At 37.4% G+C, this 18,649-nt stretch overlaps 1 protein-coding gene across 2 annotated transcripts in view; it reads right to left on the bottom strand.

The window, feature by feature from the left end:
* The window catches only part of VCL (vinculin), a 96,797-nt gene that overhangs the window by 31,907 nt on the left and 46,241 nt on the right, over nt 1-18,649 (bottom strand). For both annotated transcript variants that reach the window (XM_024561121.3, XM_024561120.4), the window contains exons 3-6: nt 9,194-9,344; nt 8,910-9,018; nt 6,571-6,693; nt 4,834-4,994 (exon numbers count right to left, since the gene is read on the bottom strand). In XM_024561121.3, coding sequence (XP_024416889.2) covers nt 4,834-4,994; nt 6,571-6,693; nt 8,910-9,018; nt 9,194-9,344 — 544 coding nt within the window. The remainder of the gene's footprint in view (nt 1-4,833; nt 4,995-6,570; nt 6,694-8,909; nt 9,019-9,193; nt 9,345-18,649) is intronic.

The raw sequence follows: 18,649 nt of genomic DNA, 5'->3' as shown, positions 1-18,649 counted from the left end.
AATTTAAAAGGTCACTGAAAGGGCTACTTAAATTCTTTCTCGAATGGGGCAAGTTGTGAATAATCATTTAAACACAATATATTTTAATGCCATGTCTACTAAAAACAAAAATGTCTGTGGAAACAATTACTCTTGCTTCCTAAGAATCTCATATACACTTCTTTCGAAGAATAGTATTTATTATGGGATTGGCAGAATTCTGTCATAAGCAACAGTAACAAGTATATTAACACCAAATGTGATATAAACAAATTCACTGAGCAACCAGGACTGTAAGTCACTATAAGATATAGTTATAAAGGGTAAAAATAACCATAACCGTTGTGGTCAATCATATTTTGTACCATACAGCTTTTAGTTAAACCTTGTCATGTAAATCTAAGTACCCAAAGTATAATGGGGGCATAACATAGAAGAGAAAAAAAAATGGCACCTTCATGTGAGTATTTTTCTCTGTAAAATCTCAAATACAGGAAAGAGAAAAGTCCCCACCAATCTCTTCTCTGGGTTTCTTGGTTCCTTTTTTTTTTTTTTCATAAGAGTGAGTGTATAAAAGACCAGATCTAGTCCTGTAGCTTTGGTGACAGCTGGCACAGATCTGGCCCTCCTCCTACGGCCCCCTTCACTGTAAAACTCTAATGAGTTTATGTTTTACGTGAAAACCACAGTGCCTTGGCACTCTCCGCCACATACCAAAAGGTGGAAGAACAACCTAAAAGAACTCCGTTTTACATGCATTCCCAGGAACTAAAACCGTCCTGAAATTTGATATAAAGTTAGACCTAAGTAACACAGGATAATACTGAGAACCACTGAGTTCCTTTTATAGGCAATCAGGAGGAACTGTGGTAGGAAAAGTAAGGTCCTGTTATCACAGGCTCTTGAAAATTGTACATAAGGAACCAGGACCCCCCCTCTGTCCCTGCCCTAGCTACTCTCCGTTTTTCCTATGAACACCTCCCCTCCCTACTCTTCCTACTCTGTTCTACCCCTGACCACATTTCCACCCCCAAATCAATGTTTTAAACAAAGACATTTCTGGAAAGGAGAGATTGGGCAGTAGAACAAAATCTTACAAACTATAAGTAATGACAGAAGGTGTCTAGCCCCAAGGCTTCAAGCAAGTTACCCTCCGGGGTTTCGGTTCCTCGTTTCTAAGAATACTCAGCTCTAAAACTCTTTGCCACCTATGATCACACAATCAGATCTACCAAATAGAGATCACTTGGATCAGAAGGAAACATCAATTCTTTAACATTTTGGGCCTTTCTCCTGTTCACAGAGAGGGATAAAATATCATAAACACCTGCATTAACTATTCATCTGAAACTCTAACAGATAAATCTTTCATTGTATTAGCTGCTAAAATAAAACACTAGGAACCTCATAAAAATCTCATGTATAACCTCATTTTTTCAAAAATGAGAAAAAAATCCAATGATCTGCAGTAAAGGCAAGTATTAAAGGACTGCATGTTCTTACCAATATTTCCTTCTTTGGTAGGGCAGATTAATCTGAGACGTGTGAGTCAGTCACCACACTTAACCATCACCAGCCTAGGCCCCACAGTGGTAGGACACCCACCACAGGAACTAATCCTGAATAATAGTATCTAATGACTCAACATGCCGTTGCAGGAGCACCTATATGTGTTCACAAACTATTAGCAATAAAAGACGTTTAAATTTTTTCTCACTTCCTCTTGATTCTCAGCATGCATCAAGATACAAGTCACATAAGTATATATACATAAAAGTATACATATATTGCTAAATTACAAGGGGTTAAATTAGGATCGTTTAATTCACAAATTCTTTTGTTTCATAATGTATTCCCAAGAAAAAAGCTAAACTAATTTTTAATGATCACTTATAAGATGCTTGTTGATTTAAAGAGGGGGAAATTTTTGGTGAAGTATTTAAAGTCAAGGTACTCTTAAGTTTATAGATCTGCAACTTGAATGTAGGCATACAGGTAAAATGATCAGCTATTGCATTGCCTCTTTAAAACCTTAACTTATTCAGCAAGATGCACTTTTACCAAGAATTTTTTCCACTTACTTTCATCCCCCACTTTTCTAGAGGAACCATCACTTTCCAGGAGAAAACTGCACCAATAGGGAAGCATGAAACAAGTATGGTAAGACAAGTTAATTCTTTATTGATAGGGGTGAGAGGAGGTAAAAGAGACTGTATGTATAATATTAAACAGAATGGGAAGCCAGGGGACACAGACAGACACAGGGTCTGAATTAATTCACTGCTTACAACTGAGCAATGGAAGATGCATAATGCTGCTAAAACTGAAAAATAACCAAAACCCTACCTACCAAGTTCCATTTTCAAGGTAAAATTTCTTTTTTCTAAATAATCCTGTAACTAATAAAAAGTATTACTCTGAGTGGGTAAGAGGAGGTCAGGTGGACGGGAATGAGATTAGGAGTGAGATTTGTCATGTGTATCTTTTTATAGCAATTGATTTTTTTGAACCAGGTAAATGTATACCAAAAGCAAAGTGAAGTTAAAAATAAACATTTCTTGCCTTCTCTGATGCCATTATGTACTTGAGCTTCTTTTGGCCAAGCTAATTTTATTTACTTTCTTTTATTCTGATAGTTTTCCAACGTCCTAACAGTCTGGTTCCTTCCAGACCAGCATAAAACTGAGACAGCTACAAGACTGTACACGGTGGGCCAGGTCCATCTTCCTTGTACAGTGTATCCCCCGAAGGGCCTAATCCTCATCTTGAAAAACTCAGCTGAGCACATTTTTCTAAAAGAAGTCGCTCTCGATGATACACAAAATAAAGCTCAGTAACACTTATTTACTAAATGATGGATGACTCTTCCTCTCCAAAAATAGATAAAACATTAAGGCTGCAATGCCTGCTTCTCCTTTTTACTGTTTCTCATCTGCTGGGAGCAATGAAGAGAGATAAGGAAAGAGACTGGGTTAGGGGAGCATGAAGTCATGGAGAATTACAGCTGAGTCACAGCTTCCATAGCAGAACATGCAGTGAGCCATGGACTGAAGTTAGGAAAAACTTTAGATAAAACCTTACTTTTTTTCCTTTTGATTTTGAAGACTAGGTTTATTGTGAAGGACAGTTGTCCCATCTAAACTCTCTGCCTACCCATTTTCATTATGGCTTAAAATTTCAATGACACATCTCCAAAAGCAAAATTCCAGAGCCTGCAAAGGAGACTGGTAGGAGAGGCAAACAGAGAGATGACATCAGCTGGAAGTTTCCTAAGCAGGGTCCACAGGTAACTTAGGGGTCACCCAGCTGTCTGGGGAAACCTGCCCCTCAAATGAAGTCAGTGGGAGTGACTAGGTCAGGAGAGTTCCCAGGAGCCTGCTCAAACGGATGAAAGCACTCACTAAGTATAGAAAGCCTATGTCCCACAGAAACGCCTTTTCTTTTGCTTTCCCCAAAGAAACAGCTCAGGATGAGCTAGAGTCCAACAGTTTGCCCAGCACAGCCTGGAGCCCCACATTAAATCACAATCGACGCATGTTCGAGCACAGTGTTACACCGGCACACAGAGTAAGGCATGGCACACAGCACAGAAACCTCACAGACATGCTTTTTCTCTTTTAAGTGAGAAAAAAAACTAGAGGGCAAGAGAAAGCTTACCTTCTAAACGTGAGAAAAAAGAATAAAACAAACAAGAGAACAAAAAAAGATACACAAAGAAGTCATAACAGGGAAATGAAAGCTGTCAAATATGTAAAAGCAAAATTAAGTAAAATATCAGACTTAAAATGATTTTAACATACATATTTAAAATACAGTCTTAACACTTGTTCAAGAATTCCATGCCTCTATGAACAAATCTGTAATTAAGATAAGCTGACTAATTTCTTCTGCATATTTAGATTCACTTTCTAGGCAACAAGAGACGGCTGGCGATGTAGGGCCCCAGCTTTGACCTTACCTTGCAGGTGAGCTAGAGGACAAACAGCCCCACTGCGCACCCAATGGAAGCCATACTACAAAATCCCCTCCTTAGTCCGCTACCAGCCTGCTAGGTGACCCTGGAGACTACATCTGGGTCACACGTGGGGAAGCTGGGTGCTGGAGACAGAGGGATTCCCTCACTGCCTGCATCTTGGGCTCCTACAGGGGAAGTGTAAACCCAAGTGTCTGTGTTCCCTGGAAGCAGTCACTAGACAGGGAAAAGGAGACCAGAGCAGCAGCGACACAAGACCGCTGCTGTTGGGCTCTAGAAAGAATCCACTAACCCTTCTGGAGTCTAAGGAGAAATTCTAGACTAAATTCTAAAGAGTGAAGAGACTCCTCAAACTAACCGACAAACGTGAAAACTAGTATTTTAATTAAGCTTTCCTTAGGGGAAATGGAATGATGAAGGCACACACCTAGAAATGTCAAGAGTTTTCTCTGTAGATTTCTCTGGGTCGAAGGTTGGTTTAGGAAAAGTTTTCCATAAAATTCAGTCACAGGCACATTAAGTCTCTTACTTGACTAACAACCGCCCACATAAAAGGCAGGGCTCCCACCCAGGGGAGCATACAACACACCAGAATCCCTCCACCAGCCCCATCGATGAGATTTCTGCCTGAAGGAAAAGCTACATATTTCAGCCTTCAACCAACATTCATTCCCACATACCTATTTATTGTTCTACCTTGGAACAAAGGAAATTTGCAAAAGGAGCAAGTAACCCATGACACAAACGTGAGTAAGAAATTACCTTCATAGTATCTGAGTAGTCTTATGCTACACATAGATACAAGATAAAATGTGAGACAATCAAACTCCCAGGAGGGGAGAATTTGGGATTTTGCTCATTTCTCCTCCAATAAAACTTACCTTGCTGGCCCAGGCATCTTCATCCCAAGAAGTGAGTTGTAACACACGAATGATCTCATTAATTTCAGCGCTCATTTTTTCTACAGTAAAATTACGATTTTTCAAAGCTTCTTCTATTCCTTGGTTTTTTGAGTTTTTAGTTGTTACAAAAATCTTCATAGCTGTAAAAATAAACAAAAGATCAGAAACTAAGCTTGGAATTGAATTACGCTGTATAACAATATACAAAATGTCCTGCACCTTGAACACATGTTTTGGGCTTCTAAGGTGTAAAAAGATATACGAAAACAAACACTGCAAGTCTGCCAATAAAGTTCCAATACCGGCAACCTTCATTGTAATGAAAACTGAAGGTGTGAAACATCACTACAGCATGATCAGGGAACTAATTTAACGTGTACATACTGATGACCCACAACCACAAAATATCCAATATCCTTCTAAGGCAGTCAGCATCCCCGCCCTAACACTGCCCCCACCTAACACAAGCCTAATGGGACAAGATGAAAACAGTCAGTAAAACTGTCACTGGAGAACCCTGCTGTCCCCAATCCTAATGGAAGGTCCCAAAGTGTTCAGTTTATCCTCCATGATTTCTCTCACCATGTAGCAGGGACCTTCTAACCCCCAAAAGGAAAGAAGAAGGAGGAGGAGGAGGAGGAGGGCGAGGAAATGTGGGGGGGGAGGGGGAAGAGAAGGAGGAATAATAATAATATGAAGCACTGGAGAAAAAGGTTATCTTCCTATAAAATAATAAAAGTGTAAAAACAAAGACTAATCAATACTTTGTTGAGTTATGCAAGTTAAAAAGAAATCCTCTTCCCAGCAACTTTTCTGCCACATCAAACAGCTGACCTCAAAAACATATTTCCCATGGAGATTATAAGACTCTATTTACAGGCCTGGCCAGGTGGCTCAGCTGGTTTACAAATTTTTACTTTATTTACAAATTTTTGTTTTGTCATTCATGTAGAGGCTTCTGAACTCTTACACCCACATCTCCTTTTTAGCTACTACCTGAAATGCCAAAGCAGGAAGGCAGTAGCTCGGGTCACAGTGACATGCCTCGTAAGACTTTTTAAAATAAAGCTGCCCTCTGGGAGTTAAACTCACTAACCCACAACTTGACTAAAATAACGAAGATGAGGTGTCTGCTACATACTAGAGAGTCAGTAAGTGCAGCTCCCTTTTGCTAGTTTACAGAACAGTCACCATGGTGACTTTCTGGGCTCTGCCCAACACCAAGGTGGTCCCAGCTGGCACAGACCGCCAGCTCTACAGTTAAATGTCTTTTAAAGAAAAGGGCTGTGTTAACACAACACTGAAAAGGGCTCTGGGTTCACCTCCTTATCATATAGTGCTCTATAATATCCAATCCAGCTCCTAATTGTATTTTTGTAATACAAATAAAGGTGTCAAAATCCACACATCCAACACTGGAGTTTCTAGAGGAGACTCCACTCCCAGAGAAAGAGCTAATTAGAGCTTCAGGAGACCAGAACTCAGCAACAGAAAGGGCAATTTCAAACAAAGAGCAAGACAAGAAGGGCATTAGGGATGACAAATACTAGTTCTTAGCCAATCAGCTGCAGCCTTCAGGTAATACCCAATCCATCAGGTCTCATTCTTACCCAGGCAGAAGGATACCCAACTAAGCAGCAAAAGAAAATGATCATGAGTTTAGAACATGTTAACTTTTTTTTCTTCCGCATAAGATCAAGTACAGGCAGAAAATACCTGAAATGAGAACTGGCAGTAACTCTTTCACGGTGTTCATTGAGTTCACTAACATCACTCGGTGCTCCTGGTGAGTCAGTTCCTGCTGCCTCTCGTCAATCATCTTGGCCATCTTAGTCATTCCTGCCGCATAACGAATACATTGTGCAGGGTGAGTAGTGAAATGACCCAGAGCCTGGCTTTCTGAGCCTAGAACCATTATGAGTTACTGTGAAAGCCCACTTATCTAAAAACCAGAAACAATCGCTGAACTCCAGCATTTATGACAGAAAAATGTTACAGGACAGTTGTAACTTAATGCAACTCTATTCTTTTCATTAAAAGTAATTTATTACATGTAAATCCTAAATGTGACATAATTGTCACTTTTGACATAAGTACATTCACAAATCCAAAAAGATATTCAAGTGCATAAATAAATATTTGTAAAACATAAATTCACAAGTTGGCTAAAAATACTGTGCCTGGCTGCCATGCGTGCAGGTTCCACACCACGTACCTGGCCCCTGTGCTGAGGGGTGTAAGAATCTCATGTGAGCTGCTACTGAGAATCTAGTGGCTAAAAAAATGTTAAGAATTACAATAATGTGTTTTGTTTTCATCTTTATGTTTTTTCTGTACTTTCCAATTTGTCCATAATAAGAATGTACTACTTTTATAATTAGAAACAAATAGAGATATTATAAAAATAATGATAGTGATGACAGCGTTTGAAAGCATCTGGTGTTTTGGAATCAGCCTGTAAGCACTTTCTGTTTACTTTGGGTATTATTCAAAGGTTATGTGACTCTCTAAGATTTGATTTCTTAAGTATTGGGTTGGCCTAAAAGTCTGTTTAGTTTTTTCCATAAAATAAAAGACACACTTTTCATTTTCACCAATAACTTTATTAATTTGGATATTTGAGTATGTAAGCTATCTCTTGTGTGGTATAACGTTATTCTCAATTAATGTCTCAATTTGATTGCTATCAACTTCAAATGGTCTACCCAACCATGGAGCTTTGCCCAGTGAGAACTCTCCAGCATGAGGCTTCCCAAACCACTTTAGACACGTGCAATCAGTCGCAGCACCTTCTCCACACACTGCACAATTTTATTTTTGCATTTCTGTTGCGTTTTACCTTTCTTGACATAATAAAGCATAATATGCCAAAAATGTTGCTTATTTTCTTACATCTTCAATGTTAAAATGACTATACAAAAATCACCAATTTTAATAGGCTTTTTTTTTTACTACATGCTGATATGACAGCTGTCACAATTTAACAAAATTGTTTCAAATGAAGTTAAAAGACAACTAAGTGCTACTAGAGCCATCTTATGGAAAAAACCAAAACAACTTTAGGACAATCCTATAGTTTCACAGCTTATTAAAGGGTACCAAAGGGAGATGGGTAGAAAAGATGGGGTATCTCTCCTTCATCCAGAGTAGCTCTATTTTTGTCTTTTACATATTGGGCTTCTGTATAAGATTTCATTTGAAGAAATAAAAAAAAAAAATTAGTGCTATGCGAAAGTTAAAAGAGTACTTGCTCTAAAGTTATCTCCCAGTGATCTTCAATGATGGCTCAGAGAAATTTTTAACTGCCATAAGTTGTAGAGTGACTGCACCAGAACCACATGAAAATACTGTTAATTAAAAATCATTTTACATAAGACAAAAGAATTTTAGAAGGTGACAAGTGACCTTTAATACTGACCAGTTAAATATCTGTCGTGTCTTGTCATTGGTCTCATTCATAGTCTAAGAAACTTCAAGTTCATGTTATATGCCTATAACATCAAAAGCTGATAACTGTTCATATATTTTGAATATTTAATTCTCAGATGACTAAACTGTCATCTCAAAGTAAGATTTAGCCACAGTAGCTCTTCTCTCCTTCTAGGTCTGATTATATTATGCAGCCTTGGGCTGGGTCATGAATCCATGATAGTAGGCAGGCTAACTGGCGAGCTAAGGGGTCATAAAGAGCTGCAGGCCCGCTGGCAGACACTGAAGGAATCCTGTATAATATGGAATGGAGGGGTCAAGGTTCAGGGTGGCCTTAAGCATTACAGTCATAGAAAAGTATTTCCTACATTCTCCAGCAACATTTGCAATATCTAGTTTAATTCATTAGACAGGGACAGGATTTGTAGAAAACAGATTCAGCTTTCTGAGACTATGAGACTCCTTAGTAGAAGCACAGTGTTAGCTCCATCATCAGAGTAGAAACACCTGAAAGCCCAATGCAACATCACCTATCTTCTATAAAAATAGGATGGAATGGCCCTGTCTTCTTGATCAAACATGAACAATCCATAAAAATTTTAGTACAAAAATTGGAAATGACTAACCTGGTCCAAGGTTCTTTGTGTAAGTGACCAAATCTTCCATAGTTTCTACCACCTCTGCCACTGTAAGATATTCCAAAATTCCTTTGCAAACTCTAATAATTTTGCGAACCTGGAAATACAGTTCAGAGTAGTCAACTGAGTGAACAAGAAATAGAAAACAACAGTAATTCAGATGTGCAGCCGTCCAACATTTCCTCATTCTAAATAATCATCAGTCCTCCATTATTATCTTTGAGGCTTGGCTTTTGTGTAAAAGAGGTCTGCTTGGGCCCCAGATCGCCTACCTCAGCTTCATCGAAGGTGAGGAGCAGGTCTGATGTGCCGGAGAGGATGCCCCTCGACCCATCAATTAGATAATCTCGAGCAGGCACTGAGTAAGGGTCTGACTGAAGCATCTGGGCTGCCTGGACAAGCTTGGTGCAAGCATTTTCAACCCTGTGGGGAGGAATAGGGAGTTAACTCACTGGCAGAACCGAGCAGAATATCACATGCAATTACAAAAAATGTAACAGGATGTAAATTCATTTTTTTCTCCACATGGAAAACAGCCAAGACCAATTTGTAATAGAAGTTTTCAGCTTGTATTTACATTAAGTGCAGCACCATCATTCATTCATTGTTTACCACACTAAATAAGCCCTTGTTCTTTGATATTTCCTGGCAAAAAAAGATGAGAAAATATTTTATAACTTTTACCGTATTTTTGTCATGTATAATGCACACTTTTTTGCTCAAATTTTTGAGGGAAAATTTGGATGCACATTATACATAGGTATGATGATTACATATCATGGGCATAACAATGGGTATAGTAATCCTGTGTATTGCATACACAAAAATGTGGGTGTGCATTATACACAGCAAAATACAATGCTTCTGGTTGCTGTATCTCTGTATCTCCTTTGTTTCCTTAATCCTCACCCAGCTCACATTGCCATTAAAAGACACTACCCAGGGCCACAACCCAGGCATGTGCCCTGACTGGGAATCGAACCAGCGACACCTTTTGGTTAGCAGGCCAGCACTCAACCCACTGAGCTACACCAGCTTGGGTCATTATGTTATCATTTTATAAATTCAAAAAAATTATACATGCTTATTTGAAAACACAGAAAATGTGACATGCAAATAAAAGCCCACTCACAGGGTTGTTTTGAGGATCAAATGAAATAATGTAAAACTCCACAAGTATAACACAGTACTGTGTTGTTAATAAATTAAACCAACATATGATTTTCAACTATGTAAAAAGCATTGAACACTATAGGTATACACATTAAAGATGCAAAAAACACTATTCTAACCCTCAAGATGCATCCTTCACTAAGCTAAGTCCAACATGAGAGCCATGAAGCAGTACATAATCTGTTATGTATGATCAGGGAACTGATGTGGCTTTTGATCACTCTTAGAGAGGACTGGATTTCTGTTCCTCTCTGTGTCATATGTACATGTATATGAGACAAACACATACACATACATAAAATTAAAACGGTATACAGTGAAAAAAATCTCCCCCCCATCTCCTAGGCATTCAAATTCCATCTAAATACTCGCAACCAATGTTATCTGTATTATTCAAAAAAAAAGACACTTTATGCGTACAGAAACAAAAATATAGGCTTCCACCTTTTTTATACAGACAGTATCATACTGCACATACTCTCTGCAATTGACATGTTCTAATAAAAATACATAAAAAGCCTCCTCGGTCTTTTAAACAATTACATAACTAGCCCGTAATTTATTAGCCTACTGCAACGAATCACCTTGCATACATATCACTTTTAAATGCATAGATCTGTAGTGTACAATCTACAAGTAGAATTGCTGAATCAAAAGTGGCTCATTTTAGTTTTGACAAATGGCATGTTGCCATCCAGAGAAGTGATCAATTTACATTCCCACCACAGCGAATTAGAGTACCCACTTGCCCACAGTCTCAGTAACTCGGTGTGTAATCAAAACTCATGGATCTTCACCAATATGACAGACCAAAATTGGATCTCAACATAGTTTTTTAATGGAGGTGAAAATTCACATAACACATAATTAGTCACTTTAAAGGATGTAACTCAGTAGCACTTAGTGCATGCATAATGTTGAGCAACCGCCACCTCTCTCGTGTCCAAACTTTTTCATCACCTCAGAAAAACACTCTGTACCCATTAAGTTGGTGATTTTCAACTGGTGCACCACAAGAATTTTTAAAACATGCAGTACCTGACTATTCATTCAGCCAGGGGCCCTCACCTGTTTTCCCTTAGATTGTCAAATTTTAAAAATGACAACAGCCAACACAACAATAGCCATAGGGTATGAATGAATCAAAATGATACCTCTTTTTCTGTCAGACTGGCAAAAAATATTTTTTTAGTGTCCCAAAGAATTTTAGTAATTATTTCACGTGTGCCATGAGATGAAAAGGTTGAAAATCACTGCATTAAGTAATAAAGATAAAACTAACAACAGACTTCTCTTTGGAAACAATGCAAGCCAGACGACAGTGGAGCAAAGTATTTAAAGGGAAAAAAAATCTGTCAACCTAAAAATACATACCCAAAGAAAATATATTTCAAAGTTTAAGGTGAAATAAAAACTTTTCAGATATATATAAGCTAAAAGAATTCATCACCAGACTACTTGAACTGTAAGAAATGTTAAAAGAAGTTCTGTAGGAAGAAGGAAAATTACACCAGATAGAAATTTAGCATTACAGAGGAAAAATGAAGAGCACAAAATGGTAAGTATGTGGATAAATAGAAATGTATTTTCTCCCATACTATCTAAATATCTTTAAGAGATAATTAACTGAAGCATGAACTTTTTTATTTTGATTTTTTTTAAGATTTTATTTATTTATATTTACAGAGGGGAAAGGAGGGAGAAAGAGAGGGAGAGAAACATCATTGTGTGGTTGCCTTTCACATGCTCCCCACTGGGGACCTGGCTTGTGACCCAGGCATGTGCCCTAGACTGGGAATCGAACCGGCGACCCTTTGGTTTGCAGGCCAGTGCTCAATCCACTGAGCCATACCAGCCAGAGCTGAAGCATAAACTTTTTAAAAAATAAATTTTTTAAAAACTAAATTTGGTTTGGCAGTCCAGTTAGACAATGAAGACTGGCTTTGCCAATGATTATGACAGATAAATTAAATAAGTTAAACTTACATGAAAACATATTTAAGACATGTACACAATATACAATATGGCAGAAAATATATCCTTTGCAACCAAATTTATGATTTTAAAATGTTTAAATGAAAACTTTAAAATATTCAAGAGAAGCATTTCAGAAGCCCTTTAGAAATAACCAACCACTCATTAAAGACCACTAGTTGTAGAGCATTTACCTGTTGCTTCAGGGTTTTTCACAACCACTCACTCTAATTGAAACACCTTTCTCTCTAACCCTCTTTTGCTTGACCAACCCCTAATTGTTCTCGTAGACTTCACTTTTAAATGCCCCTTACTTGAGGAAACTATCCCAGATCTATGAGTACCTCTCCAATATGTTCTCATGAGACATATCACACCCTCTCAGATTAGTCTTCTCTATCTCCCACAAGACTGTAACTTCGGCAGGGCCAAGGACCTTGTCTATCTTGTTCTATCATTAACTCAGACCAGAATGCTTGACACATAATAAATGGTCAATAAATATTTATATGAATGAATATGTTTTCAGAAGTACAGACAATTATGAAATCACCTGATTTTATTGAAATCATTAACTTTAAAAAGTCAGAAACTTCATTACATTTCCAGGTAACATGAACCTCGATGACATTACGGCAAACATAACCATCAGAAGCATCAGAGAATGCAAGCAACTGTTGCACTGCACCTATTTGCAAGGATCCAGTTACTGCATAAGTGTTCCAAATTTGGAAACACAAAAAATAAATAGTCATCATGGAAAAAGAAAACTGAAACAAATAAACAAAAAAAGATGGAAAAGCTTTGCAGGAATCAATTTGATTCTCCACTAATGGTTCCCATGTGGACTAAAATGATCGGGCCAAAACAGACACTGCATCCATTTTTTTCTACAGTTAAGAATCTGATCTGTACATTAAAATGTAATGGCACTCATAAAAGCCAAACAAATCCCATCATGACTAACCAGTAGTCAGAAACAGGAAGGGATCTGTGTTGTCTGCGGAAAATGAGATTTTATTTAAACATTCAAGCTGCCTCGCTTCTCAAAGTGACCTACTGTTTAATAAAAATCTGAATTTTTTAAAACTCATTTTAGAGAATGACCGTATGGCTAAGATCTGTTTCCTAAGTAATAATATATCTTGACTATACTAATAATAATACTAATAATTTTGGTACTTTAAATCAATCAACTAGCACAGCTTAAGGCTTCCCTCTGCCTTTTAGTCTTCAACCTAAATTAATAGAAAATTCTTATGGTTCAGATCAATGGACCAATGACAGCCTCATGGGACCCAAAATATGCTCACTCATAATCCACTAATTCATTCTTCCCAGAATTACCACATGATATATATATATCATGTATATATACTTGATACAACTTGAGAGATTCAAAGGTTCTAAATTCAGTTCCATGTGACTTCAATGATCACTAATCAATAAACTTAAGCTTATGCTGAATTTTTTATTTAAGAAAAATATGGGGAAAATAAATCCAGAGATAATAAAGATTGATTGCCACAAGTCATTTTAAAACATTCTTCTAGACTGCATCCAGAAGTGAATTTAATCCTTTGATATATTTGCTCATCTAACGTATTGAGTACCTACTACACGCTATATGAGTCCTAAGAATAGATTTTTTTAAGTCTCTAGCTTTAAGGGGGTTACTGCCTTGGTAAGAGGAGACACACATGTAAACAAATACAGATTAGAATTTAGAAGTATATCCAGCATGTGCAGGAAGAACATAAAAGTGGGAGTAGTCATTTTTAACTGAAAGACTAGGAAAGTTGTGAGAAGTAAAGACAACGTTACTCCTGCTCTCAGAAACTTAGACCTATTTGTAAAGATGATTCTCTCCACAGCATCTCAAGTTATTTTTCCAATGGAATAATACTCTCTCTCTCTCCCCCCCCCCACCCCGCCTCCCCACCACCACAAGACTCCTTTCTGTAAAAAATCATACACGCATTATAATAGTCCTGGCTTAACTAGGGAGGGCAGTCTACTATGCAAAGTACAGCTAATTCACTCACCCTGAAGCCAAGCAATGTCAGTCTGCTTCTGTAAAAGTCAATCATCAAATCCCAGCTCAGTGATTTTGTCAAGAGAAGTAGAAAGCTTTGGACAAAATAACATGAAGGAGACAGTCCCATTGGCTTATTTAGATATAACCCTGCTCCACAATGTAAAACTGAAAAGCTTTCCAAAACAGTCCACAAGTTAAACTTTCACCCCACCACCAAAAGCATGTTGGCAGTGGGAGCAATTATCCTATATCAAATTCATTGTTTTAATAAAAACCTGACCTTAGACAGTATAGCCATTTAGGTCATCAATACTGTCACACACACACACACACACACACACACACACACACACACACACACACACACACACAAAAAGCAAAAGCATTCTCTTTTGCTAGAGACTATAGTGCCGTGGAACAGAACACCTGAAAATCTGACTTCATAGACATCAGGTTACCCTGGAGCACACTCACAGCAGCAGGTATTTACATCTTTGGGACCTGTTCTTTCAAGAGAGTCAGTTAGGTCACAAGCATATCCTGTCACACAAAGCACAGACAGCACCTGGGAGACTGGAATTAAACTGGAAAAAGAAGAAAGAGAACACATCAGCTGGAAGGTGAGGCTTTCCCCGCTGTGGCCAGCGAACCCACACCTCCATGTCTAACCACGCTGGCCCAGGCAGGCAAAATTAACTGTCAGGGCTAATCCTGCTCTCTCCATAACCCTTGTTGAGACTTTCCTTCCCTTCCCATCTGCGCAGGGTCTCTCAGACATCAAGAAACGCCCAGACCACTTACATGTTTATGAAGCCCATCATATTTAAAAAGTGCCAAAACAGGATCATAAATATGGTGGTATGCTTAAGTGTTTGCATTTAATCATTTAATTGCATGATAAACATCTTCCTTTAAGACTCTCCCTTTTTCTTCATGGCTACACACATGGTATCATTTGAAGATAATATTCAAGTCTGGTCCCTTCATAAATATAAGGCCTGAGTGAGAGGCCAGGGGGTGCGGGGAAGGGGCAGGCCCTCAAACCGTCTCTGCTTTCCCATAGTTAGAATCTACCCTCAGCCAAAGGTCTGATAAGTGAAAATGACTCCTGAGGCTTCAAAAATCCTCCCTTCACTAATTATTTAAGTATTTAAATTGTTAACCTGAGGACTGAGCTCCAATGAAATTTTCAGCATCAGCAACTGATAGGTCAGCCTTTCTACTTTCCCTCATAGGAAGTACTGCCTCTATGATCAATTCATTCCATCCTCAGGTCTTATTGTGTTTATACACATGACTAAAAAATAATACAAATAATACATGTGAAGATTTCAAAAGACTAGGGAGATATGTAAAAATAAAGTGGTTTTTTTTTTAATATACTTGCCATTTGACACAAATTTTACTTTGAAACAGCAAAAGTAAATTCACTGTGTGGCATCCCAGTACTAGTCAACATGCTCTGCTCCTGGCATTGCCATGTTGAGAAAGGCCAAGGATCCCCAGCCATTAGTCACCTAGAAACCTGAGTGAAGGCCACAAGTAGTTAGTTTTTAGGAGGGAGTCAGGAACACAGAGTACAATGACCCACTTTAATCTAGTTCAGGTAGCAAGTGCAAAGCACCAGCTCTGTGCGTACACTGCGATAACACTGAAACATGCCGTTCCAACCCCAGGCTCCTAGACTGAAAGACCCTAAAGGCCTCATCCATAAATAATTCCTTACCCTGTCCTAACTCAGTGATGGCACAGGACACCACCTGTGCATACCCAAAACTAAAATTAAAAACCACAGTGAGTCATACAGAAAACATTGAAAAATCCTTTAAGGGCAAAGCAAAATTCTTTTTGCTAGGACACGTACATTTGAGATAACAAAGCTAATACACACACAAACAACACAGGCTCACTAAATCCTTTCATTTCAGATGACATTAGGAGATTACACAGCCAGTTTTGACTCCACCTTTAGACAAAACAAGTTCTGCCAGAGCTGAGGGACAGCTGAAGGAGAAGCAGCATGATGGCAGTGAGAGAGGTCAAAGCCTCGCTGCGGCCCAAAGCTACGTGCTCCTCAAGTCTGGGTAGGCAGCTTGTTTGAAAGGTAGAGTGTGAGTCACAACCACTTAGTCCTTTAAAGCCTGAATGACTAGTTCTACTCTTCCTCCCCACTACCTTCACCTCCTGCTCTAATTCGGCATCTGTGAAGGAAGAGGAGATTCTGAGCCGGCAAGGTTCATTCAAGAACCCTGCTACCTACTTGTCCTTCCTTCATCTCATGCTAGGGTTATAGCAGAAACAGATGAATGTATAAGCAAGTGTGTCTTACATATACTAGTAATTTTCAAATGTATGTTAACTCTCTTATGTTTAATAAAAAAAATTTATTTTAAGACATTAAAAATTCATTGTATTTTTGTTCTTATACATTCTTGATCAAGTAATAATAAAAAGACTCACTATTATTATTTGAAGGTACTTATGCTGAAAAACTTGACAATCACTGTTCTACAGCAGAAGATAATGAATGAGTTAGAGGGGTAAATACCTAAACACAAAATGAAGTGGAATAAACACAGTAAGAGAATATTTTTACTTATGAAGAAAACTGCCAAAAACCAGGATGTGGCTTTCAAAAAATAAAATCTGAAGATACAAATAGGCTAACATCAATCAACAGTCATTCTAAAAAAGAATAAACAATGAAGTAATTAACAGAACTTAAGACCCAGGAAAATCAAAACTTGTAGCCACATAATAATTTGCTTTGAAATGTTTAAAACTGACAATTACATGGAAAATTCACAAATCTACAATTATTATAGGAGATTTTGACATACTTCAATCATAAACTGAAAGTTCAAATAGACAAAATGGTAAGTCCATAAAAGTAACACTTACATGTTGACCTAATTGATATAAAAAAACCCTTGTACCCAAAAGCAAAGGAGAGTATACTTTCTTTTCAAGCATGCATATTACACTTACCAAAACGGACCACTTATTATGTGGCAAAATAATTTCCAAGAATTAATATACCAACCATTGTCTTTTGAGCACAAGGCAGTTAAATTAGAAATATAACAATAAAAAGACAGTAAAAAAGAATTTTGAAATCTTTAATACATCCTAAATAATGCATATGGAGAAATTTACAACCAAATTACAAAATATTGAAGGCTGAACAACTATTAAATTTACCTATAGCTATTTCCAAACTGGTAGTAAGACTTAGAGCAAAATTAAGAGTCTAGAAGATATTTATTTAAAAACAAGAAAGACTAAACATGAACTTGAAATATTGAAATATCAAGCAAAAAAATAATAATAAATATGAGAGAAAGATTTAATGAAATAGATATTTGGGAAAAACGTAGTAAAACATATCTCCAAAAGTGAGATAAGAAGAAAAAAGGCAGAAATAAATAATACTGAACAAAAAAGGACAGATGAAATGGATAACTTTCTAGAAAAGTATCAAATTATCAAAGTTGACTCAAAATTCACTTCAGATCTTTATTAGATGATAAAAGGAAACTAACGCATAATCAAGTTCCTTCCTCCAAAAGTCACCAGACCCAGAGAGTTGTAGATACAAACTTTGTAGATATGCAAACTTTGAAGAACAGATAATCTTTACCTTATATAAACTGTTTCAAAGACTAGAAAAAGATCTTATTTCATGAGGCCAAAATAACCCTGATTCCAAAACTGGGTAAGAAGAGAACAAAAGAAAATTATAGATCAAGATCCCTCATGAACAAAGAGACAAAATCCTTTAAAACATTAGCAAATTGAATTCAGCACTATACTTTCTTTTTCAAATCATAACCAAGTAGGGTTTAGCCTAGAATCCAAAGATCAGAAAAATCTGTATTCATGTCGTAGACCAGAGACCATCTTACAGAGTAATATGGATAAAAATCACATGGCCATCTCGATACGTACAGAAAGAGCAGTAAATAAAAATAAGAGTTATGCTTCTTTTTTTTTTTTTTTTAAAAAAAAAGGTCTTACCATAGGAGACAATAAATTAGGGTAAATTTTTTGGTGAAAAAAGCTTTAAAAAGTAACTGAGTTATTTTAAAGAAAATGATTGAGGAAAAAAGCTAAGGAAGGAAGCTAATTATCACAAAATGCCTTTTTCTCCCAGATAGTTTCACATATATTATCTCACTCATTTAAGCCTCACAAAAACTAGTACATTAAAAAAATCTTATACTGAAGGGTGACAAAGAGTCTTAGCAATTAGAATGAGCACCAGCCTGGGAGTAATACTTTCAGGGTTTGAATCCTACATCTGCCATTATGTACTGAGTAACTTTCAACAAGTCACTCACTTCTATGAGTCTTAGCTTCCTCATCTCCACGATAAGGTGGATAAATAACACAATGCAAAATATCCAGCTCATAAAGGCATTCAAGAAATGGAGCTATTTTTATGTTTGTTTGGTTTTTGCTTCTACTAAGAAAAGAACAAGATTTTCAAGAGATGTGGAAAATATTTTAAGCCTTGAGAACTTCTCAATTTGGGACTGGACCT

The sequence above is a fragment of the Desmodus rotundus genome, chromosome 4, assembly GCF_022682495.2.
Source record: "Desmodus rotundus isolate HL8 chromosome 4, HLdesRot8A.1, whole genome shotgun sequence".
Classification (NCBI taxonomy): domain Eukaryota; kingdom Metazoa; phylum Chordata; class Mammalia; order Chiroptera; family Phyllostomidae; genus Desmodus; species Desmodus rotundus.
Note: the sequence above shows the minus strand (reverse complement) of the source record. Positions and strands in the feature narration are given on the sequence as shown.